General features: G+C 39.8%; 1 protein-coding gene across 2 annotated transcripts in view; it reads right to left on the bottom strand.

Moving 5' to 3' along the window:
- The window catches only part of RB1CC1 (RB1 inducible coiled-coil 1), a 92,849-nt gene that overhangs the window by 2,579 nt on the left and 65,296 nt on the right, over window positions 1–24,974 (bottom strand). Inside the window, exons 16-22 of one of the 2 annotated variants that reach the window (XM_058699554.1) lie at window positions 17,775–17,940; window positions 14,938–15,046; window positions 14,597–14,837; window positions 7,827–7,881; window positions 6,671–6,718; window positions 4,334–4,392; window positions 2,059–2,186 (exon numbers count right to left, since the gene is read on the bottom strand). In XM_058699554.1, the coding sequence (XP_058555537.1) occupies window positions 2,059–2,186; window positions 4,334–4,392; window positions 6,671–6,718; window positions 7,827–7,881; window positions 14,597–14,837; window positions 14,938–15,046; window positions 17,775–17,940 (806 nt within the window). Of the gene's footprint in view, window positions 1–2,049; window positions 2,187–4,333; window positions 4,393–6,670; window positions 6,719–7,826; window positions 7,882–14,596; window positions 14,838–14,937; window positions 15,047–17,774; window positions 17,941–24,974 lie in introns of both variants that reach the window. The other variant, XM_058699553.1, reaches the window with a different exon arrangement.

Genomic DNA, 24,974 nt, shown 5'->3' on the forward strand with positions numbered 1-24,974 from the left:
CTCAACAGTGCCATCTACCGAAATGCTAACGAAGATGGCCATTTCTATTTCTGAAGCAGACAGTTATTCAGACAAAATTTATCTTCTAGGTTCAAAGCAAAGCACTGCCTTTGTGGGGGTGGTGGGGGGGTGGTGGTGCTTTTCACGTCAGTGCTCAAGGGTAGGAGCCTGTGTCACATCTGTCCCGCACAGCGCCTGGCAGGGCAGCGGTAACGTGATTGGTGCACAATAAATAACATAAGGGCTAACGGGTTAAGAAGCAAAGCCCGGAAGGGCGGTGCTTGTGCGAAGGGGAGACGGAAAATGCGGGGGGAGACGGAAAATGAGGGAGGAGACAGGATGAAAAGCTAATCCTCAAAGAGCCAAAGTGTGACAAGCTAAGAAAGGGAGAGCACTCATTTCATTTTTAAATTCATTAAAAGAGAAGCTAATAAAAGAGTTGATTTCCAAAGTATTGGGTCAATAAATGATCTGCTTAGGCTAAAGCCTGAGATTCCCAAGAGAAGACAAATCTGATCTTTAGTCCCTAAACATAGTTTGGCAGGATATAAATGAAGGATACCATGAATGAACTATCAGAAATGGAAAATGCTCTACAGAGTAATTTAGCACTTCACAGATAATGCGTGATTTCTGAAAAGAATGATCTAAAACTGAATGCTTATGTTTTATGTCTGAGGAGTAATGGGTCCCACTGTCAAGGGCATAAAAACACTCTAGTATTTTGTATTTCTTTAAAAAAGTGGGGGTGGGGTGGGGGTCAGGAGGGTAGAGTTCCTTGGTAAAGTAAGACTGTTAAATTCTTTTCTCCAAGACTTGTGAGAGCCCTTCACGTGGTAACGTGCACTGTAACCTCTAAGGGTACACAGGAAGTGTTTCCTAGATTTAAACACTAACTCTCCTATTCTTGGGAAAGGCACACTGAAGTTTTTAAAGATCCATGATATACCTTAGCCCCTTATAGTTCTGGAAACAAAAATAAACACGTTTGTGTATATTTATGCATTTATACATTTAGACATACACATGTAGAATAAAACAAATGGGGCAAAATGTTAACAACAGGTGAATCTGTAAAGGTCTATAGCTCTTTTTTTGTTTTTTTAAACGCTGGTACTTGTGCAACTTTTTGGTAAATTTCAGAATCATTTTCAAATAAAAAAATTTAAAGAAATGAAAAAAAACCCAGAAAATCGAAAAAAAATGTCGTTCATTGTTTTCAAGGCACAAAATCAGTACGTTGTAAGCTTATCTTCTCATTTTTCAAGGTTCTACGAAAACTGTACAAGTCTATGCGCATTTCTGTATAACCCATCACCAACAGCCATGATGGAGTGATCGTGTGACACTGGCCTAATTCAAGAATTGGTATTTGCCCATGTCGGTAAGTCATTCCACACGGACACATCAATTGTAATGGGCATATATTCCTGTACTTTAATAATCCTATTTAAGCTAAGTACCCCAAGGTATCTATTCTCTTTTAAAGATCAAAGCAATAGATAGTAGACACTGTAATTTAGTATATTTTAACACATTTTTTTAAAAAAACCAAAAAAACCACTAAGTATTGAAAAGTTTAATGAAAAAAAAAAAAAAGGAAGAACGTAAGATGATAAGCAGGCTAGAAAAGGCATTTTACAACTGGAGAACTTTTTTTCTAAAACTGGTCTTTACTGCCTTTATAGACAAATGAGTGTGTACTAAGCTAAGATAGGCTGCATGTGTATGAGAATTTTGACAATATAATTCTGCCTCTGCTAGGGTATATCTGATCCAATCTCATTAAATCCACTCTATTTCCGAATTGTCAGTAGATCCTGGAAAATAATCTGGATAACGCAGATTTTATAAAACAGCAACGACAAAAACAAAACGAAAAAACGAAACAAAACAAAAACAAAACAGAAACAAAACAAAAACAAAAACGTATTAAGCAGAGTTCCGTCTGAGTGATGTAATTCTGTTATGATTAGACAGGAGGGGAAAACCTCTGACATACTGCGTGCGCTCCGGCTTCGCTAGTGTGGTTCCGGATGTGACACTTACCACCCTCACCTGGTTTCAGATCCAGGGCAGGCAGAGACTCCGAATGCAGGAAATACAAGGTTGGACTAACGGTAAACAACACGTAATTGTCATGGCGCTCGTCTAGGATGATGAGCACCAAATCTCCCACCTGAAAACTGAAGAAAGGAATGTAATTTATTGCCCTGCAGAGTCACTGCCGCACTCTTCTGAAAACTTCAAGCATATATTCTGCAGCGTTCAGCCCTATATTCAAGTGTCAAACACTACCTATTGTTTAGAAAAACAAAACAAAACAAAACAAATGCTTGGATGAGGGGGGAGGAGGACCCCCCCCCCCCCCCCCCCCCCAGTCATCTAGTCACAGGAAGAAGATGTTCATCCTTTATCTCCCACTCACACTACGTGCTACCTGCTATTTCTGTCTCTGGGTCTAGTGCTCTTCTGTTTGAAAGAAAACCCAGCAGTGTTCAGTTCATGTACTTAATCAGGCTTAAACAAGTCGGTGGAAATGACTGCTTTGGGGTGACGCCTGAAACACGGAGCGAGGAAAGAAGGAAGTGGGTGTAGCTGCCCATAGGCTCTAAGTGATGCTCTCTTCAGAATCAGTTTTCAAAATGTTCAAAATATGAACAGGCCTTGAAGGCTAATCTTGCGGCCTCACTGAATTTCGCTCTCAGTCTAGCAGTGTTTTAGTGGAGGGTTTAGGGTTTTCTTGATGAAGTATCATCTCATCTGCAAATAGTGGAAGTAATACGTCTTCCTTGCAGAGCTGGATGCCTTTTATTTCGTTTTGCTGTCTGACTGCTGTGGCCAGGACTTCCAGTACTATGGTGAACAGAAGTAGTGGTTACCGGAGGGGAGGGGGGTGGGGGATGGATTAAGAGTAAGTACACTTATCACGTTGAGCCCTGAGTAACTGAGTAACGTACACAGTTGCTGAAATACTATGTTGCACACCCGGAACTAACGTAACACTGTACGTTAACTATACAGGAATTCGAATTAACTTAATAAAAAAAAAAAAACAAGGAAAGTTAATCTTGGATTTCACACTTGCCATGACCATTTAATTCTGTAGGTCTTGCACCTGATAAATCATCAGAATCACTGGGAAAGCTTTTAAAAGAGAACAGTTTTTTATTCATTAATTGCTTATCCTACAAATCCTCGATGCCCGCCTCACAGGATGTGGCAGGCACTGTTTTGGCTAAACACCAGAACATCTTTAAAAAGGTAGATAGGACCTCTCCCAGGCAGTTTTTTCTTTTTCATAAAGCTCATCCCATTCTAATCTTTGAAAGGCCCAACCCTGGATCTGACTTGACATACAGCTGATACATAAAAGCAGATACCATTTAGCCCTTTGAAATCACTGAGAAAAGAGAAGATTCTAATGAGGGTCAGTAACCACAGACGTCTGACAACCAAAAATTTCATTGACAGACCTATTACAGACAAAATACAGAAGACTAACCAGTGCTTGTGAGCTGTTAACAATGCTTTTCAAAAACCTTATTACGGAGACCCTCCTTTCCAACAGCCCGTGTCAAAACCCAATATATTACTGTGAGGTAATGTGGAACAGGATGGCTGTCTGTGAAATTATTCAACTGGTAAATTTAATAGTGTATTATGAATCTGTAGTGTATCAATTACAGTGAAGTCTGAAAAACAGAAACCAGAAACACTGCAACTTAAAAAATCTCCTATTTGAAATGACTCTCCGATCTAAAATGAAAAAGACTAGGGTAATCAACAGGATTTAGAAGCGGTGGCATTGGGGGTGCCTGGGGGCCTCAGTCGGCTGAGCGGCCGACTTCGGCTCAGGTCGCGATCTCGCGGTTTGTTGAGTTCGAGCCCCGTGTCGGGCTGTGCTGACAGCTCGGGGCCTGGAGCCTGGTTCACATTCTGTCTCCTTCTCTCCCTGCCCCTCCCCAACTTGTACTCTGTCTTTGTCTCTCAAAAATAAACAAATGCAAAAAAAATTTTTTTAAAGAGGTGGCATCAGCTGAAAAGTGGAGTCAAAAAGATTTCAGAAATATCTGTGTACAAATGATAATTAAAGCTGTAATAGGAATGGCTTTGAATGTAATCCTAATGTTTCCAAGAATACTTTAGAAAACCTTTACTTTTAATAGAAAATGTTTTACTACCAATGAGTACAAAACACTCAGCTCAATGCACCTGAAATCTGAAGGATTACAGCCACTGAAATATATTTCCATTAACAATCCAATACTATCTAAATCAGTGACTCTCTTTCACAGGAAAAACTTTGAGAAAATATAAATAAAATACTCACTCTCTAATAGCTATCTTTTCCGAATGCCTTGAGGATACCGAAGACATGCTCTGAGACATCTAAAAAAATGGACAGTTCATAAAGCTATTTACACAATTAAAGCACCACATATATTTCTCTCGATGTCACACACATTCAGATCTGTGCCTCAGCTTTTAAGAGTCCAAGCATAAGGTTCATTAATGTAATTCCTTTCCTTCAACAATAATTTTCAGTGGACAAATTCACCTACACTTTTACTTATGTTATTTTCTTAATCAAATTTGGCTGCATTAAAGACTACGTATAGAATATTTTATTTGTAATTCCATAGCTAATATTAAAAATATCACAGGGAAAGAGATTAACAATTTTTGGAGAAGAGTTTGCCAATTCTAACACATCAGTTTCAAATCTACTGGTAAAAGAACAAACCAAAAAACTCTGCAGGAAAATCTTACTCAAAGACTCACTAACTTGGAAAAACAAATAAACACAATGCTACGCTGGCTGAAAAGTGGGTGGGAGAACAAAGTTCTCAGAGTCGGTAAAGTCCCTCTCTGACGTCCAAGGCAACTTCTGAGAAGCTTCAGTTTAAAAACCCACAATTCTGAGCAAGTGCTAAATGAGGAAAGGTGTGACTGTCACCCATTTCCTCTCCTGATGACGAACAAAATGGGACGAGACACGCGAGCGGACGCGCTGTTTGTTGCCTTAGCCCAGCTGAGACGGCTTGCTCTTCAAACGGGCTTTAATCCATTTCTGACACCATCACATGACCCACGGGGCACGTGTCCCCCAGTCTCAGGGCCAGAAAGGATGGTGAAGATGCCTTCACTTCCCAAGCAGAGTGGGCAGCACAAATCAAGGACAGACAAGTGCATTTCTCTTATTAAGTCTAATTCTGATTCTCAGAATTTCTTCCATTGCTCTCTGAACTTTATCTGGAATAACGAAGGGTCTCATTCGTGCTTGAAACAAAATAAAAAGAACAATAACAAATAATGAACAGAAAGGCCTAAAAGTACAGCAATTGAGTATCAAAATCATCCAAATGGTCTACATACTGCCAGTGAAGGCAAGTTTGACCATCCATTTTCTGGACCACATTTTATTTAGATTTTTTAAAAAGCTTAAGTTTTTCATATATTTATTATAAATGAGGTCTTAGATTTAAGAAAACACTGTGAAAACAGCTGTAAATTGACATGAAAGTATCCTTAACATTGAGACACCTCTCTGGGTGGGAGTGGGGTCCTCTGGATCTGAAGGGCAAAACTCCTTCTTTCATAAACACTTCCCAAGCATCAACTGTGTACCAGTTACTACTGAAGGTGCTAGGAACACAGACAAGACTGACTACAAAACCCTTGCCAAACAGGGCTTAAAATCTATTGGAAATACTGCATCAAACGGCATGTTGAATGATGTCTGAGACAGGCAACTCTTCTCAGTCTTTTTGAACAATGGTTTGCTGTACTTACAAAAACAGCAAATAGACTTAAGATTGTCTTGGTGATAAATTAATGATTGACTATAATGACTGTAGACTAATTGACCATATGACTAATGACTACAGAATTTAGATGTAATTTTTGCTGTTCAATAAGGTATAGGAAAGAAAAGCAGATGTTTCCCTACAAGATACTGTTTTTAAAAAGCTCAATTCTAATCAGTATCAAAACTTTTCAAAAGTACTGAACACACGCCTTAAGATTATTCCTATTTCCTCATAACTTACAATTATTAGAACTTGCAAAATGAAGTAACTGCCTTATTAAAACAAGTAAGATCAACCGTACAACTGTTCAAGTAATAGGTTAATATGTTTGCAGGTTAGAGTAAAGCCAAGATTAATTCAGAAGATTATACAGGGTATCATGCAAAGTGTCAGGATCAAACATGTTCAGTTTAAAAAAAAAAGTGAACGGACATAATGTATTAATTACGCACCCTTAAGAGTGAATATGTTAATTTCCAAAAGGCCTATAAAAAGTACTTCTAACTATAAAGAGTTACTGACTTAAGAATCCCAACTTGATGTTACAAATACATGTAATTACGGAATCCTAAGTGATCATAGCTTATTAATCACCGGAAACACGGCCTTGAATTTGCTGACTGATATTAACGTGACATCAGTAAGGTAGTCAGCTTCGTCCGTTCTACTGCCACGGAGGGCACCTCTGACCTACGGTCACCTCTCTGAGAATCAAGTCATTAATGACCCACACGGCCCAATGAAACTACTAGAAATAAATTCATCGAGCCAAACATGTTGCTGACGGTATTTATAATGAAATGCAATGCAAAACATTTTGAAATGTTAACACCTATTGGCCAAGAAAAATAACTTACCAGTCTTTGATTTAACCGCTTGTTTTCTTCTTCTTTCAATTGTAATGTCTGCAGGAGGAAAAAAAAGGGACCTGTGGTTTATCCCTTGTATCTTCTCTACTTGAAACTTCCTAACTGTCAAATTTCCTTCATCTTCACATTAATGTTCTGATCTAGTATGAAAAGTTAGTGAGGATATTCTTTTTTATGGATCCTTTCCAACTGTTTTAATTATTTACAGGCTTAAGAGAGAATGAGAACAATTTTAGGTACATTTACCTAAGCTGAGGGTTCTCAAAGTTTAATATGCTTTAGAATTACTTGTGGAACTTGTAAATGTGCAGTAAATAGCTGGGAGCTATTCCCGAAGACTCTGTAGGGGATAGACAGGAGACGGGGGATAGGAACAGGTCTGGCCTAAGAGGAGGATTCTGTAGTTATAACACACACCCCAGCTGAATTTCACAAAGGTGATCACACAACCCTTTAATAAGAATGCACGATAGAACACAAAGTTATAGAATTCTGACTTTGGATTCTTACTGGACGATTAAGCCTGAAAAGAGCAAGAGAAAATGTTGAAAATCTTAAAAGCCCAAGGAATGAAAGTGATCTATGAGTAAGGATATGTTAACTCTGAATCAAAATTATATATAACCTGATAGTACAATTGAGAGGAAACCCCTTATTGCCATTTTTTAAAAATTTCAATTAATCTCAAAAAAAAAAACCCACAAAAAACAAAACCCCTAACTTATCTCATTATTCATACTCTATTTTTGCCCACTTCTAGAAAATACTTACCTTGTTTTTGAAATAAACACATGAGGGTTCCTATTTATAATCTTTTGTTGCATTCTGAACTGTTATTGAATAAAACCAATATTCCCTATATTCATTTTATAAAGACCACCAATCTTCTTTTCGGATATAGACTTCATTTACTGGGAAGAAATGACAAATAACAGACCTGGAATACTATCACCAAATATTTAGCCACTTGAATAAAAAAAATGACAGGATTTCTCAAAACATTAATCGCAAAAGTAACCACTTTTTAAAAGATCTAACTTTATAAACACAACCTGGTATGTTTTCAATATAAACATTTTGTAACAGCGTCCAAAACAAACGCGAACACAGTCAACACTGCATTTCAAGAAAGAAATTTACTTACTCGTTCTAACAGCATTATTCTCTGTTTTTCTTCAGATAGCATATGGATATTTTCTCTAAAAGAGAATGATTTATTTTAGTTTAAGTCTTTTAAAATTCTGGACTTTACATTCTTCAATAAGATTTGGAAATTTAACTATTACTACAGAGCACTTTAAAAATTAAAGATTTGGACTACCTTTTTTTTTTTTTTTTAATTTTTTTTTTTTTTTTATGTTTATTTATTTTTGAGAGAGACAGAGTGCAAGCGGGGAAGGGGCAGAGAGAGAGGGAGACAAAGAATCCGAAGCAGGCTCCAGGCTCTGAGCTGACAGAATAGAGCCTGATGCAGGGCTCGAACTCATGAACAGTGAGATCATGACCTGAATTGAAGTCGGATGCTCAACTGACTGAGCCACCCAGGCCCCTCTGGACTACATTTTCAAAAGCAGCCTTAATGTTTAAATTAGGACACATTTCAATGGTACATGTTCTTTGTACTGGAGGTCTTGAACCCAGATCGACAAACCTTTTGAAATTATAAGCAAAACTTTGTGCATGCATTTTTCTAGGGGCCATGTCTTTTGAATCTGAAGTTTTCCCCCAGAGAGGAAGAAGCGCTCCTCTTCCTACGTGTGGGTTAATGTGTGGTACCAATAAAGTGGTATTTCCTGGGTGGCTTCACCATTAAAACTAGAAATAAAACACAATACATCTATGAGTAAGCTACAGACAGAACTTAAAGTTTTATTCCACAAAAAAATAAACCAGATCTCAATAAAGATTTCAGTGGTACTACTAAGTGGCTAGAAATGTGCTCGTCTCTCTGCCATGCGTAAATCTGCCCATCGCACTAAAACACTCAAAAAGTTAGAAAAGAAAAAAATGTCTAATAGGGTACAGGCTTGAACGTTGTATTTTTATTACAATTCTTTATGGAGGCACGATTGGGAAATAAATTATGAGACATTCAAAGTGTAAAATATGATGATGTGATATACATACACATTGTGAAAACATAAGTTCAATGAGTCAACTAACACCTCCATCACTTACCTTTTTGGCAAGGCAGGGAGAATGCTGAAATTCTACTCTCTTATCAAATTTCAACTATACAACACAGTGTTATCATTTACCGTGACCATGTTACATCCTTAGGTCTTGTTCATCTTATAACTTGTACCTGAAAGATTGCAACCTTTATCCAACCTTGCCCCTCCCAGCCCCAGCTCCTGGCAACCACTTTTCTACTCTATGAATTTGACTTTTTATTTAAAGATTCTACATATAAGGGATACTATGCGTTATTTGTCTCTCTCTGGCTGGCTTATTTCATTTGGCATGTTGGCCTCCAGGTTCATCCATGCTACTGCAAAGGGCAGAATCTCCTTCTTTCTCATGGCTGAATAATAATTCGTGAAATATTTTTGTTCACCATTTTCTTAATCCATTCATCCATCAAGGGATACTTAGGATGTTCCCATGTATTGGCTACTGTGAATAATGCTGCGGTGAGCATGGGAGGACAGAGATCTCTTTTGAGATAATGGCTTCATTTCTTTTGCGTAGATGTACCCAGAGCTGAGAGACAGCTGGATCATACGGCAGCTCTACTTTTAATTCCTTGAGGAACCACCATATTGTTTTCTATACCGGCTGTACCAGTTTACATTCCCACGAACAGTTCATGAGAGTTCTCTTTCCTCCACATTCTCACCAGCACTTGTTACCCACTGCCTCTTTAATAACAGACATCCTAAGAGATACGAGGAGACTGGTATCTTGTGGCTTTGATTTATATTTCCCTTATGATTGGTGACACTGAGTACCTTTTCATGTAGGTCATCCGTACGTCCTCTTTGGAAAAAGGTCTATTTTTTGCCCACTTTTTAACTGGGGCTGTTTCTTTGCTGTCGTGCGGGTTCTTTATATATTTCAGGCATTAACAATGTATTAGATGTATAATTTGCAAATATTTTCTTCCACTCCATAAGTTGTCTTTTGATTTTGTTGATGTACGGAACCTTTTTAGTTTGATGTAGTCCTACTTGTTTATTTTTGCTGTCTTTGCTTCCAGTGAAAACCCCCCACACCACTGCCAAGCCAATGTCAAGGAGCTTCTCTCCTATACTTTCTTCTCTGAGCTTTACAGTTTTGGGTCTTATATTTAAGTCTTTAATCCATTTTGAGGTGATTTTTGTGTATGGTGTTAACATAGGGATCCGGTTTCATTCTTTTGCACATGGCCGTCCAGTTTTCCCAGCACCATTTACTGAAGACACTATCCTTTCCCTACTGGGCATTCCTAAACTCCCTTGTCAAATTTTAGTTGCCTAATATGCAGGAATTTGTTTCTGGCATCTCTATTCTATTCCATTCAGCTTTGCATCTACTTATGCTACCTGTTTGATTACTACAGCACTGCAATACAGTGTGAAACCTGTCAGAAAGTCAGAAAGTGTGAAACCTCTAGCTTTGTTCCTCTTGCCCAAGATCGCTTGGGTTATTCAGGGCGTTCTGTAGTTCCGTATGCATTTTGGGACTGCTCCTTTCCGTTTCTGCGAGAAGTGTTACTGGAGTTTTGATAGGGACTGCAAAGAATCTTCAGATTGCTTTGGTTAGTAGAGACATGTTCATAATTTTAATTCTTCCAATCCACGAACACAAAATCTCTGTCCACTTATTTGTGTCTTCTTCAATTTCTTTCACCAACATCTTGTAGTTTTCAGTGTACAAATCTTTCACCTCCTTGGTTAAATCTATTACTAAGTATTTTACTCTTTTTGATGCAATTGTAAATGGGACAGTTTCTCAAATCTCTTTGTTAGTTCATTGTTAGCATATAAAAACATTACTGATCTCATGTCCTGCAACTTTCCTGAACTTATGATTAGTTCTAACAGTTTTTGGTAGTCTTTTAGGGGTTTCTACATATTATCATGTCATCTACAAAGAGATAATTTCACTTCTTCCTTACCTGTTTGGGTATTTTTTATTTCCTTTTCTTGCCTAATTGCTCTGGCTAGGACTTCCAGCACACTATGGTGAAAAGCAGTGGCGAGAGTAGGTATCTTTGCTTTGTCCAGATCTTACAGAGAACTTTCAGCTTTCTGCCGTTGAGTATGATGTTAACTGTGTGTTTCGCATATACAGCCTTTATTATGTTGGGGTACATTGACTCTACACCCACTTTGTGAAGAGTTTTTATCATGAAAGGATTGATGTTGAAAATTCTGTCAAGTGCTTTTTCCTCATCTACTGAAATGATTAAACGATGGCCATTCTTTGTTTTGTTGATGGGGTAGATCACACCAGTTTGCTGAGGTTGAACCACCCTTGTATCCCTGGAATAAATCCCACTTGATCCTGGTGTACATTCCCTTTCGTACATTGCAGAACTTGGTTTATTAATATATTGCTGAGCATTTCTGCATCTATGTCCATTATGGATACTGCCCTGTATTTTTCTTGTAGCTCCCCTGTCATGCAGGTAACAGGGTAATGCTGGCTTCATATATTGAGTTCCGTAGAGCTCTTTCCTCTTCTGTGTTTTAGAAGAGTTTCAGGAAGGTTGGTATTAGTTCTTCTTTAAAAAAAAATGTTTGATAGAATTCACCAGTGAAGCCATCTGGTCCCAGACTTTTCTCTGCTGGGAGGTTTCTGCTTACAGATTCAATCTCCTTACTTAACTGGCCTGTTAAGATTTTCTATTTCTTCATGACTCAGTCTTGGACGGTTGTATGTTTCTAGGAGTGTATCCATGTCTTCTAGATTGTCCAATTTGTTGTAAATGATTGTACATAGTAGTTTCTTACAATTCTTTATGTCTGGTATTAGCAGTAATGTAGACTTCTAAATTATTCTGGGTAATTCCCCATTTACATTTTAAGCAACTGACTAAAGCAGGAATTGTGTCTTCTAAATGTTAATTCTTTTTTTTGTTTAAATTTTTTTATGTGAGAGAGAGAGAGAGCACACATGAGCTGGGGGGCAGGGGTAGAGGGAGAGCAAGAAAGAGGGTGTAGAATTCTTAAGCATGGAGCCCCACATGGGGTTTGATCCCATGACACTGGGATTACTACCAGAGCCCAAACCAAGAGTTGGGACACTTAACCGACTAAGCCACCAAGGCACCCCTAATGTTAATTCTTGTAGGAAGAGGCTATGCCTAACACAAGGTCATGAAGATTTAATTTCATTTTAGCTTTTACATTTAACTCTGTGATTCCCCTGTCTTGTAAATAGGAGATCCAATTTCATTCTTTGTTTGTGGATATTCACCTGTCCTGTCCTAGCACCATTTATTGAAAAAGCTACCATTTCTCCATTGAATTGTCCTGGCACCATAATACAAGGATTCAGGTTCAACAGACTATAAATTTAAGGGCTTATTTCCAGACTCTATTTCAATGGTTTATATATATGTCTACATACATATAACTACACACGTATATATCAGCTACTTATTACTGTAGCTTTGTATTAATTTCTGAAATAAGGACATGTGTGTTTCCAACTTCATTTTTTTTGAAGACTGTTTTGGTTATTTTGAGTTCGTTGCATTTCCATATGAATTTAGGACCCACTGTCCACTTCTGCAAAAAAGGTGTATTTCAACAACAACCGTGTTGAATCTGCAGATCACAGAATATTGCTACCTCAACAAAATTGTCTTTTTTTTTTTTTTTAAGATTTTGTTTTTAAGTAATCTCTACATTCAACGTGGGGCTTGAACTCACAACCCCTAGATCAAGAGTTGCATGCTCTACTGAGTGAGCCAGCTAGGCATCCCAAGATTAAGTCTTCCAATCAATGAACATGGGATGTCTTTTTAGGTCTTCAAGTTCATTCAATAATATTTTGTAACCTTCAGTGTACATGTCTTGAACAACTTCTGTTAAATTTATTCTTAAGTATTTAAATTTGTAGTGAAATTTTGGGGACTGTCAATATACAAGATCATATTATATATACAAACAGAGATAGTTTTATTTCTTCCTTTCTAATCTGGATGCCTTTAATTTCTTTTTCTTGCCTAAGTGCCCTTTATAGAACCTCAGGTGCAATGCTGAATACAAGTAGCCAAAGTGGACCATCTTCTTGCTCTTGATTTTTTAGGGGAAAGCATTCAGTGTTTCACCACTGAATATGATCTTCTCGTGGGTTTTTTGTTTTTGTTAATAGTTTAAAAACTTTTATTTTTGAGAGAGTGCATGCACACGTGCATGTGAGTGGGGAGGGGAGGGGGAGAGAGAGAGAGAGAGAGAGAGAGAGAGAGAGAGAGAGAGAGGGAGAGAGAGAGAGGGAGAATGGATATGAATATGAATGAATGAATCCCAAGCAGGTGCCACACTGTCAGTGCGGAGCCCAATATGGGGCTCAAACTCACAAACCGTGATATCATGACCTGAGCCGAAACCAAGAGTCAGAAGATGCTTACCTGACTGAGCCCCCCAGGAACCCTGATGTTTAATTTACTTATCGCATTCCTGAAATACTCCAATGAGTCATGACGATCATCTTTGACTCCATTCCATCTGAAATGTTAAAACTGTCCTTGGGATTTTTTACACCTGTATCTTATTCTCTGTAATTTTTAAATCCATAGGTGTGGTTATGGTTCTATTCATTCCACGTATTTGTACCTTCTTTTTACTTGATATTTTATTTACCATAGTTTACATACTTTTATTAATTTCATTTTCTCATACATGTACTTGAGATTACATAATTGTCCCAGTGTTACCACCTTGATTATAGCTCTCATTTTTGATACTTTTGTTTAGACTTAAATAACTCAATTTCCATTTTCTTATCAATACCTATGTTGTATATACAGGTATTCAAATTAGCAAATGGATAAACTACTTTCGTTACTAATTTTCAACTGCTTATGCTTAGTGGCTGTAATTACTTCAGTATTTAGAACTCTGAGACTTCTTTTGTGATCTGGTATGTAGTGAATTTCCTTAACGGTTTCTCTATTGCTTTATTTATTTATTATTTTTACTTCATTGTGTCACGAGAGGAAAAAGGCCTACCATAACTGCGGCTCTACAAAGTTCTCGTTCTAGATTTAATCCACTTTCTATTCATACACAATTGATCAAAGTTACATTTTTAAGCAACTACAAGTTACCAACCAACTGCTTAAGGTAAAACCGTGCCCTCTCTAAATCTGAAACTTCTTCTTTAACTTATAAAACCCTTTTGCCTTGAATGATTTACATACTTTTCCCCTTACTATTTTTCTTCAGGTGCTTCTCATATGTAGAATTCAGTTGGATACTTTTTTTTCTTGAGAGGTTTTGCTGCGATCGGCCGGTTAACTGTTCCCGTGTCTGGACTTCCTTCTGTCGCTTACGCCTTCTAATTAGGATAGTCCCTTTAGGAACTCCTCTGCCTTCCCCCACCCAACACACACTCACCAAAATCAATACCTCCGTTACTATGGTAACGCCCCTTCCTCCTAGGTAGTGGACCTCAGAGTTTAAACACTTCCTGCGAACAAGAACAGCTTCACACTCCTGCAGGGAGCCTTCAGCGGGCAGCCCACGACAAGTCTGGGGCACACGTAAACTATGAAAAGAGGCCAAAGCGACTCACATACACACACAGTCAGCGACACTAAAGTATTGCTCGGATTTGCGGCTCAAAGATCTAAAAGGCACAACGACTTTCAGGCACAGCAGCGCCACACGTATTTCCTGTCCTCGGCGCTTGGCTCACGGAAGTGCACCGGTGCTTGGAGAGCCTGTCCTACTTGGGGCAGCTGAAGCCGGACGGACTTACTGTACAGACATCGTGCTGGTCTCCATCGCCGAGTCGGCTTTGCCTTCGTCTTGCGTTTCCGGGCCTGACCGCTCTGGCTCGCCTGGGAGTTCTGGTGCGCATGCTCCGTAAAGTTCCGGGGCCGCGGCTACGTACGGCGAGGGAACAAAACTGCCGCCGCGCAGCTTGCTGACTTCTTCCTCCAGTTTTTTCTTTTCCTCAAGCAATCGAGCTCGATCTTCAGACAGTGACTCTATCAGATCTGGAGGCCCCCCCCAAGGTGAAATCACACATTATAAACATTTCATGTGACTGTTTTAATCTTAAAAGGCGTTGAAAATACATGACAAAACGTCACTTACCTTTATCTCGCTCTTGCTGTTGCATTGTACTTTTCAGCTTATCATTAAGATCGTTGATTATGTTTTCTTTTCTCATTTTCTCTCTTGTTAAAACAGTGTTAAAGTTGGTCTGGAACAAGAGAATGACAACTGTTTAAATTATCTACACGTACACAGCAGCCAGGGCGGAATAAACTAGCCAATATTTTTGCGTGGTGCATCTGTATGTGGAGAAGCTATAGTGCAGCTCACAAATGATGTATGTCTGGTTTGTTTGTTTGAGGGGCAGAAAGGGACGGAGACAGAGAATCCCAAGCGGGCTCTGCACTGTCAGCGCAGAGCCTGATGTGGGGCTCGAACCACAAAGCCGTGAGATCGTGACCTGAGCCGAAACCAAGAATCAGACGCTTAACCGAACTGAGCCACCCAGGCGCCCCACAAATGATGTTCATTTTTAAATAAGAATGCTATACTGTTGTAAATACAGTGTCACTGCACTGTCCTGGTTCCACATTAAGATACGTTCCAATTTAATACCTTTCAAATGAATTCTATTTTCTCATTACAGACTGTCTACCTATTTATCGTCAGAGGAAATTTAGCATGAAGAGATGATTTTAAATTTGGGGGGAAAGAAAGAAAACGAGGTAACGAGTGTTGTTATACACTCCCTTTTTCTTATTTAATAATCTTCCTGCTTCTGGAAGCTTCCTTTTGTTTTTAGCTAAATCTTGACTACCACAGTAATGTTTCACAGAGATGACATCATCCCATCTCTTTATCTGGACATCTGGCTTCTAATAACTAGACTTGTTCTTCCTCGACTTTTATAAAAACTTTCCGGGGCGCCTGAGTGATTCAGTCGGTTAAGTGTCTGACTCTTGATTTCAGCTCAGGTCATGATCTCACAGTCATGAGATTGAGCCCCGCATCAGGCTCCAAGCTGGGCAAGAAGCCTGCTTAAGACTCTTTCTCCCTTTGCCCCTCTCCCAGGCACACACACTTGCTCTCTTTCAAAAAAAAAACAATTAGAAAAAAACCAAAACCCCTTCCTACTATGAAGCCCATGTACTGAAGTGCCTGCACAGATCGCGAAAGTCCCTGTGGCAATTCTCAATGTAGTTTCTTTTATAAAGATGACCAAATGGTCGACAATTTCATTTGCAAAATCTCCATTAAGATCTTCTTTAAACCTAAGAGCCACAGGGGCGCCCTGGTGGCTCAGTCGGTTGAGCGTCCGACTTCGGCTCAGGTCATGATCTCACGGCTTGTGAGTTCGAGCCCCGCATTGGGCTCTGTGCTGACAGCTCAGAGCCTGGAGCCTGCTTCAGATTCTGTGTCTTCCTCTCTCTCTCTCTGCCTCCCCCACTCACACTCTGTCTCTGTCTCTCAAAACCAAATAAACATTAAAAACTTAAGAGCCATAGATGGACGGCAAAGGCCTCTTCCCATCTGCCCAGCATTTCCAATTCCAAAATTAAGAGTCAGGATCCTTCAATTAATGCATACTGCCAATAATGCTAAAAACTGGGAGACAGAGTAAGGATATGGCATTTTTAGATCAAAATTAGTGAATTCATTAAACACTGAGTTAAGCCAGAAAGCATACATGAAGATGCCTCAAAAGGGGCACTTATGATGTCTTTTGTTAAGCCATCTCTCTATGTATTATTTAGGTAAAAAGAATCAACAAATATTTATAATAGCACACACATTTCTGTCAGTTAATTCATTCCCTACCTAATTCGGGCAATCTAAAATTATGTCTCGCTCATAAAGGAGCACACAGAAAGATAGCAAGAGAGTGAGAGTTCATGTCGAATGAATCATACAAGGGAATGTACAACCTCAGATTTTTAAAAACAGAGACATCATTAATGATCTCTTCCTTGGTAATTCTTAAAACTGGTCGCTACTTCGCGAACACTTAAAATTTCATTGGCTTCCATAAAGCCGCACTCTTTCTTTTTCTAGTTACTCTCCTTCCTTCTTTTCAGGCTCTCCTTTCTTTCCCCAGGCCTTAAAACTTAAAATGTAAAGTGACTACAGGTTCTGAACTACTGGACTTTCTTGAATTCTAAAAAGACATGAAGGTAATCATACCATCTCAGAAAAGGGAAAAGACCCACATATATCGAACGAATGTGGGTACCAACTATATACCATGTGTCACCGTTTCAGAAACGCATCCCTCGGGGTAAGAAAACCAGGTCACTCTTCTCGCCGGCCCGAGCTGTCACTGCAGACGCCCACTGCCCTCCCCCCCCCCCCCCCGCCCCATGCCCGTGTCTGGCAGTTCTCCCCTCTTTCTCCCTGCCCCAGAGGGCGATCCCTATTAAGTACAAATCAAACTGTGGTCCCTTGATTTCCTCTCCAATTGCTCGTCGTCATCCAGGCCTGCGGTGAAGTACAAGCTCCTTCACCAGACCCCCTACTTCTTAGCGGTCTGGCCCCTGCGTCCTTCACGAGCTTTACACTCTCGGTAGTCATCAATACTAACAAGTGAATTGTCAAAGTTCAACAGCCCGCCATTATCTACCACCGGCCTGTCATGTGGATAAGAATGAGGGAAGTGTAAGAAGTCTGTACCGATTAGCATGTAATTTAGAATAATAAAATTTTAGAGCTCAGGGGGAAAATTCAATCATTATATATGAAGTCATATAAACACTTAAAAGTAATCGGAATTGAAAATGCTTTTATCATGAGGATATTTAATAAATATTATCAAGGTCAAAGCTGGAAAAATCACATCTAAGATATGAGGCACCCTCAGCTGCACAAAAAAATTATATTCGTTAATTTATATTTAGCTTCTTTAGACCTAAAGTAAATGTAATGAGGGTTGGGGAACATACCTGTTGTTCAGCAATCAGAGATGTTCGAACATTCTGCATTTCTTCATTCTTTCTTTTCTCTTGCTCTTCAAGTTGTTCTAGAAACTTTGCTTTTTCTTCCTGAAGCTTTTCTTGAAGTTCAGCGACTAGGCTTGAAGAATCTTCTCTGGTAGATTCAGTGGCAAGACTTGAAAATTAAATGAAGTATTAAACTTTTCCCCCAAAATAACATATAATCATGAATATATCAAATGCCACAATTCGCTGACATCAGAAAGGCTACGTATCTTCCTTAAACCTAACAATAATTAGGAGATATTTCTGGGTAACCCTCCACCCTTTTTATCTACCAACTGGAAGCAAGTAAGAGGGGAAAGTGCCAGATACTGCACCAACATGGCTGAACGACTATGATAAGCGTATGTGATAAATTCAGGATAACCTGCTTCTACCAGTAAGTGGGAATGTTCTCAATATAAAAATCAATATGCGTCTCAACTCAGTTTCAAATTTCAGTTCTGCTATTCCTACAACTGTAATGTACATGACACAGATAAAAAAAGAAAAAAAAGAGAAAGAAAAAAGAAACCCATACGTGAAGATCACGTACGTTGAAAAGACCTTAATTTTTAAAACAGGTTTTGGGTCATTTTGTTAGCTAATGAATAAATAACACAAAACTAAAGGCGAGCTTAAATGTTCACAGTAAATCCATGTATTCCTAATTCATACTCATTTCCCTCGAAATTAGCTAACCCCTGACGGGTTGCTGACAAAGCACCCGAGAGAAGAGAAGAGGAAAGGCAAAGAGAAAAAGCACAAACACAAGTTAGTAAGCACTGTAACTTCTGATACAGAAGTGAATTTTGCCTGTCTTCAACCTAATAATCTTGTACCTCAAAAACCTTTGCCCATGAAGCAGGTAATTAATCCCACCAAAGGAGTCACAAATATGTTAAACCACAGGAAAAAGGCTGCCGTCTTAGCAAATATTCCCACACTATTTTAGTGACCAAATCAACTCATCGCTTTAAATGTACACTTACACAATTTCAAATGACACTTTAATGTTTCTGGAATGACGAGGCATTTTACAACCAATGTGGATATTGAAATTGTTTGCTCTTACTTATTCCTGATGTAATTTCATAATGTATAAAATTATTATACAATTAATACTACAGCAATTGATAATCAGACAAAAACTGTTCACTGTGATTCTTTTAGTCATACTTCCAAATTTACTGATAAAATCTAGTAATTCATATGAACTTGGTCCCCATTTTCTCCTAAGAGATGGTTTTAAATGAGCAAACATGAAGTATGAAGTTAGAGACATAATGTTTCTAACAAAGTCTGACACTTCTTAGTTTACAGAAAGGCTTCAACTGGGGAAACACTTAATCCGTAATATAGTAAAAAGGGATAAGGTAAAAGATTTGTTTTCAAAGTTTTCCTTTAGGGCTAGACGACAAAGGGGTATGGAAGGTAAAAACTGTAGCACAGAAAGAAACCTGACAGGCTATGTAAAACAAAGGATTACGGAGAAAACAGAATATAAATGTGGACTCAACATACCAAGTGTTAAGGATTAAAATTAGGTATACGCAGAGTTTACATATTAGCTTGTCTTCAACAGTGCTTGTCTAATAAAATGTTTTATGTTTTTAATTAAAAAAAATTTTTTTTTTGAGAGAGAGAGAAAAAGAGCAGGAGCCGGGGAGGGGCAGAGAGAGAGGCAGACACAGAATCCGAAGCAGCTCCGGGCTCTGAGCCGTCAGCACAGAGCCCCACGGGGGGATCGAACTCATGAAATTCGAGATCACGACCTGAGCTGAAGTTGGACACCCAACGGCCCCAAACCTTGTGGATTTTATAAGTACAATGTAAAATCATTAAAGAATTTTATCTAGAGAGAGAATGATAAAATATAAATTTAGGTTTGTAAAAGACTTCTGGGAGGATATTGGTCAGAACACTGGAACACAGTAACAAAGTATAAAGGAGGGAAGGTTTCAGCCTGAGAAAGGATTCTGGAAGCGTGTGACTCTCTCCAGAGCTCGCATGGGCTCCTGGGGAGGAGGGAGCCGGCCCCGGAGCGCACGGCGCACAGCCGCGGTGCAGGGATCCCCAGGGCGCGCCGGGAGAGAACGTTCCCCTTGCCGAAGTACTTCCGGAAGACGGTGTATTGCCTCCCCAAGGACCAGAGACCCTACAGGTGCCAGTGAAAGGCTTTCCATTGGCGGGGGACAGAGGTGCACCCAGAGGGCATATAGCTTTACTGCTGCCTTTGGAGGTGCTACACCACAGATTCTGTGCACTGCGCAGGCAGTGGGACTGTTTTTCTGCGACGAAGGACATCAGACACAGCGTGGAGAGGCTCTACTCTGGAGGATGGGGGCGGGGCAGTGTGGTGTCAGGTCCTTGAAGATTTGAGTCTTGAATCCCAGCTCCCTGCCCTGCTATTCCGTAGGGCTGCCTCAACAGCAAGGGGTGTGAGATCGCCCCGTCTGGGACGAGAGACTGTGGCGGTGCCGTTTCCCGCCTCAATGACAACACCGCAGGACTTCAGAGAGCAGCCCGTGGCCCATAATGGAGGACGGGCCACTTACACCAAACCCTGCCCCCTGTGCCTGGCAGCCGCGTGTTTACTTGGACAGGGGTGACTCGGAGCCAGCGCACAGGGCCTCTCCTGCAGAAGACCAGCACAGAGAGCACTCCGCGGGCACAAAGTGTTCCGAAAATCCAGTGCTTCGAAACAACACCTGCAGTTCTGGGGGAAACAGGACCAGGCCTACTGGGTTTTGTTTTGTTTCTTCTTTTGTTCTTTTGGAATCAGGCTCATAGTTTTTTGTTTGTTGGGTTACTTTTTTTTCATTTTTTTTCCAGGCTTATTTTAACAAACAAATCAAAGCATACCTATTTAAAAGTCCAAACCCGCCCCAGGACAAGCAAGGAGGAGCTCTGCACAGGACTGACCAGTCGGAATGAGCAGCCAAAACTCAACAGCAGAGTGCACACCGCATACGCCAGAAACTTCCTGAAGTGCCAGGCTGGGGACAGTGTATTCCCCCTTTTTAATATGGCATTACTCTCAGGTGCAGAAAACATGACAAGCTTTCGAAACACACAAAAGACAGACACGCAGCCCAAATGACAAGATGGAGGAATTCTCCCTAAAAGAAAGGTCAAGAAGAAATCAAAACCAGAGACGTGCTCAAAACAGATATAAGCGATATATCTGAACAAGAATTTAAAATAGCAGTCATAAGACTACCAGCTGGGCTTGAAAAAAGTATAGAAGACACCCGAGAAAACCTTGCTGCAGAGATCAAAGACCTAACAACTAGTCAGGCTGAAATAAAAAAATGCTATCACTGAGATACAAAACTGACTGGATAGTCACAATGTGGACGGAAGAAGCAGAGGAAAGAATAGGTAACATAGAAGATAAAATCATGGGAACTAATGAAGAAAAAAAAAACTACTGGATCATGAGGGGACATTTAGAGAACTGAGTGACTCCATAAAACAAAGATTATCTGTATCATAGAAGTCCCAGAAGAAGAGCGGGAAAAAGGGGCAGAAGGTTTATTTGAACAAAGTTTTAGCTGAAAATTCCCTAACATGGGGAAGGAAATAGGCACTCAAGTCGAAGAGGCACAGAGAACTCCCCTCAAAATCAACAAACACAGGTCATCACCATGACATATTGTAGTGAAATGTGCAAGATACAAAAATAAAGAAAGATTTCTGAACAGAAGGCCCTTAACTTACAAGGGTAGATACATGAGGTTAGCAGCAGACCTGTCCAGTGAAACTTGGCAGGTCAGAAGGGAACGTCAGGAAATTGTCAACGTGCTGAATGCAGAAAACATGCAGCCAAGAATTCTTTAGCCAGCAAGGCTGTCATTCAGAATAGAGGGAGAGTTAAAGAATTTCCCAGACAAAAGCTGAAGGAGTACATGACCACTAAACCAGCCCTGCAAGAAATTTTAAGGGGGACTCCTTGAGAGGAGAAAAAAATAGAACAAAACAAAAAGACCAAAAGTAACAAGGACTAGACAGGACCAGAGAACATCACCAGAAATATCAACTCTACAGGTAACACAATGGCACTAAATTCACAACTTTCAATAATCACTCTGAATGCAAATGGACTAAATGCTCCAATCAAAAGACACAGGGTATCAGAATGGATTAAAAAAAACCCCAAGATCCATCTACATGCTGCCGACAAGAGACTCATTTTAGACCTAAAGATATCTGCAGATTCAAAGTGAGGGGGTGGAGAACCATCTATCATGCTAACAGATGTCAAAAGAGAGTCTGAGTAGCCATACTCCTATCAAACACACTATATTTTAATGTTTATTTATTTTTGACAGAGAGAGAGACAGAGCATGAGCCGGGGAGGGGCACAGAGGGAGACACAGAATCCGAAGCAGGCTCCAGGTTCTGAGCTGTCAGCACAGAGCTCGATGCGGGGCTCGAACTCACAGACTCTGAGATCATGACCTGAGCCAAAGTCGGACGCTCAACCGACTGAGCCACCCAGGGGCCCCAAACACACTATATTTTAAAACAGAGCCAGCAACAAGCGATGAAGAAGGGCATTATATCATAATTAAGGGGTCTGTCCACCAGGAAGATCTAACAACTGTAAATATTTATGCTCCCAACTTGAAAGCACCCAAATACATAAATCAATTAATAACAAACATAAAGTCAACGGTAATAATACAACAATAGCAGGGGACGTTAACAATCCACTTACAGCAACTGACAGATCATTTAGGTAGAATGTCAAGAAAGAAACAATGGCTTTGAGTGACACACTGGGCTGGATGGACTTAACAGATATATTCAGAACATTTCATCCTTTTTTTTAAAGTTTATTTATTTATTTTGAGAGAGAGAGAGAGAACACATGCAAGTGGGAGAGGGGAAGAGAGACAGAGGGAGAGAGAATCCCAAGCAGGCTCCGCACTGCCAGCATGGGGCCTGAGGCGGGGCTTGAACTCACGAACCATGAGATCATGACCTGAGCTGAAGTTAGACCCTTAACTGACAGAGCCACCCATGTGCCCCTCAGAACATTTCATCCTAAAGCAGCAAAATACATTCTTCTTGAGTGCACATGGAACATTCTCCAGAACAGATCACATACTGGGTCACAAATCAGCCCCTGACAGGTACAAAAAATTGAGATCATACATGTTTTCAGACCATAACATGATGAAACTTGAGGTCAACCACAAGAAAAAGTTTGGAAAGCCCTCAAATACATGGAGGTTAAAGAACATCCTACTAAAGAATGAATGGGTTAACCAGGAAATTAAAGAAGAAATAAAAAAGACATAGAAGCAAACGAATATGAAAACACAACAGTCCAAACCCTATGGATACAGCTAAAGCAGTCATAAGGTGAAAGTGTATTGCAATTCAGGCCTAGCTCACGAAGCAGGAAAGGTCCCAAGTATACAAATTAACCAAAGGAGCTAGAAAAGGAATAGCAAACAAAGCCTAAAGCCAGCAGAAGGGAAATAAAGATTACAGCAGAAATAAAGAAGAGTTAATACTTATTCTCAAACTCTTCCAAAAAAGCTTCCAAACTCATTCTATGAAGCCAGCATTGCCTTGATTTCAAAACCAGACAAAAACCCCACTAACAAGCAGAATTACAGGCCAATATTCGTGATGAACCTGGATGCAAAAATTCTCAACAAGATAGCAGAAACTGAATTCAAGAGCAAATTAAAAGGATTATGCACCATGATCAAGTGGGATTCATCTCTGGGCCACAGGTCTGGTTCAATATTCCCAACTCAATGTGATATACCGCATTAATAGAAGAAAGGGTAAGAGCCATATGATCCCGCCAACAGATGAAGAGCATTGGACAAAATACAGTATCCATTCTTGATAGAAACCTCAACAAAGTAGGAACAGAAGGAATACACCTCAACATCATAAAGGCCACATATCAAAGACCCACAGCTAATACCATCCTCAGTGGGGAAAAACTGAGAGCTTTTCCCCTATGGTTAGGAACAAGACAAGGATGCCCACTCTCACCATTACTATTTAACACAGGATGGGATTCTTAGCCACAGCAATCAGACCTCAAAAAGAAATAAAGGGAAGACAAATCAGCAAGGAGGAAGTCAAACTCCCACTATTTGAAGCTGTGTGATATTCTACGTAGAAAACCTGAAAGGCTCCACCAAACAATTGCTAGAATACATGAACTCAGCGAAGTTGCAGGATACAAAAATCAATGTGCATAATCTGTTGCATTTCTATGCACCAATAATAATAGAAAAAGAAAGAGCAGTAGAAAAAGAAATCAAGGAATCAATCCCATTTACAACTGCACCAAAAACAGTAAGATACCTAGGAATAAACTAAAGAGGTTAAAGATGTGTAGTCTGAAAACTACAGAACACTTATTAATATTGTTAAAATGTATTACCCAACGCAATCTATACATTTCATGCAATCCCCATCAAAATACCACCAGCATTCTTCACAGAGCTAGATCAAACAATCCTAAAATTTGTATGAAACCACAAAAGACCCTAAATAGCCAAAGCAATCCTGAAAAAGAAAAATAAAACTGGAGGCATCACAATTCTGGATTTCAAGCTAGATCACAAAGCTGTAGTCATCAAGACACTATGGTCCTGGCACAAAAACATATGCAAACATATGCCAACACATGCATATGCCGACATATGCAAACACCACACACACACACACACACACACACACACACACACACACACACACTCTCTCTCTCTCTCTCTTTGCACTTCCTGTGTACACAGGTGTATGAGAAAGCCCTTTCCCCTTAAAAATAAGGTATACTATTAATTTTTCCCAGTTACATAGGAAGGAATGCATCTTATTTTAATTTTGCATTTCCTTAATCCCATGTAGACTGAAAAGCTATTCGCATGTTAGCCATTTGTACTTCTTCACTGATCTGGCTGTTTATATCCTCTGCCCATTTGCCTAACGGCTTGCCTTTTCCTTACTGACTTGTGGGAGTTACATTACGGATACAACCAATATCCTTGTGTCTTGCTGCTGCTTCCCACGGTCCCTCCACGATGCCTCTGGCACATGTGCAACCAACCGAGTGGTGGAAAGCAAGGAGGTGTGCTGGGCTGTGTCATCGCCTCAGCATCATTTCTTCTCACCGATTTCCTTTCTTTT

This window comes from Neofelis nebulosa, chromosome 14 (genome assembly GCF_028018385.1).
Source record: "Neofelis nebulosa isolate mNeoNeb1 chromosome 14, mNeoNeb1.pri, whole genome shotgun sequence".
In the NCBI taxonomy this organism is placed as follows: Eukaryota; Metazoa; Chordata; class Mammalia; order Carnivora; family Felidae; genus Neofelis; species Neofelis nebulosa.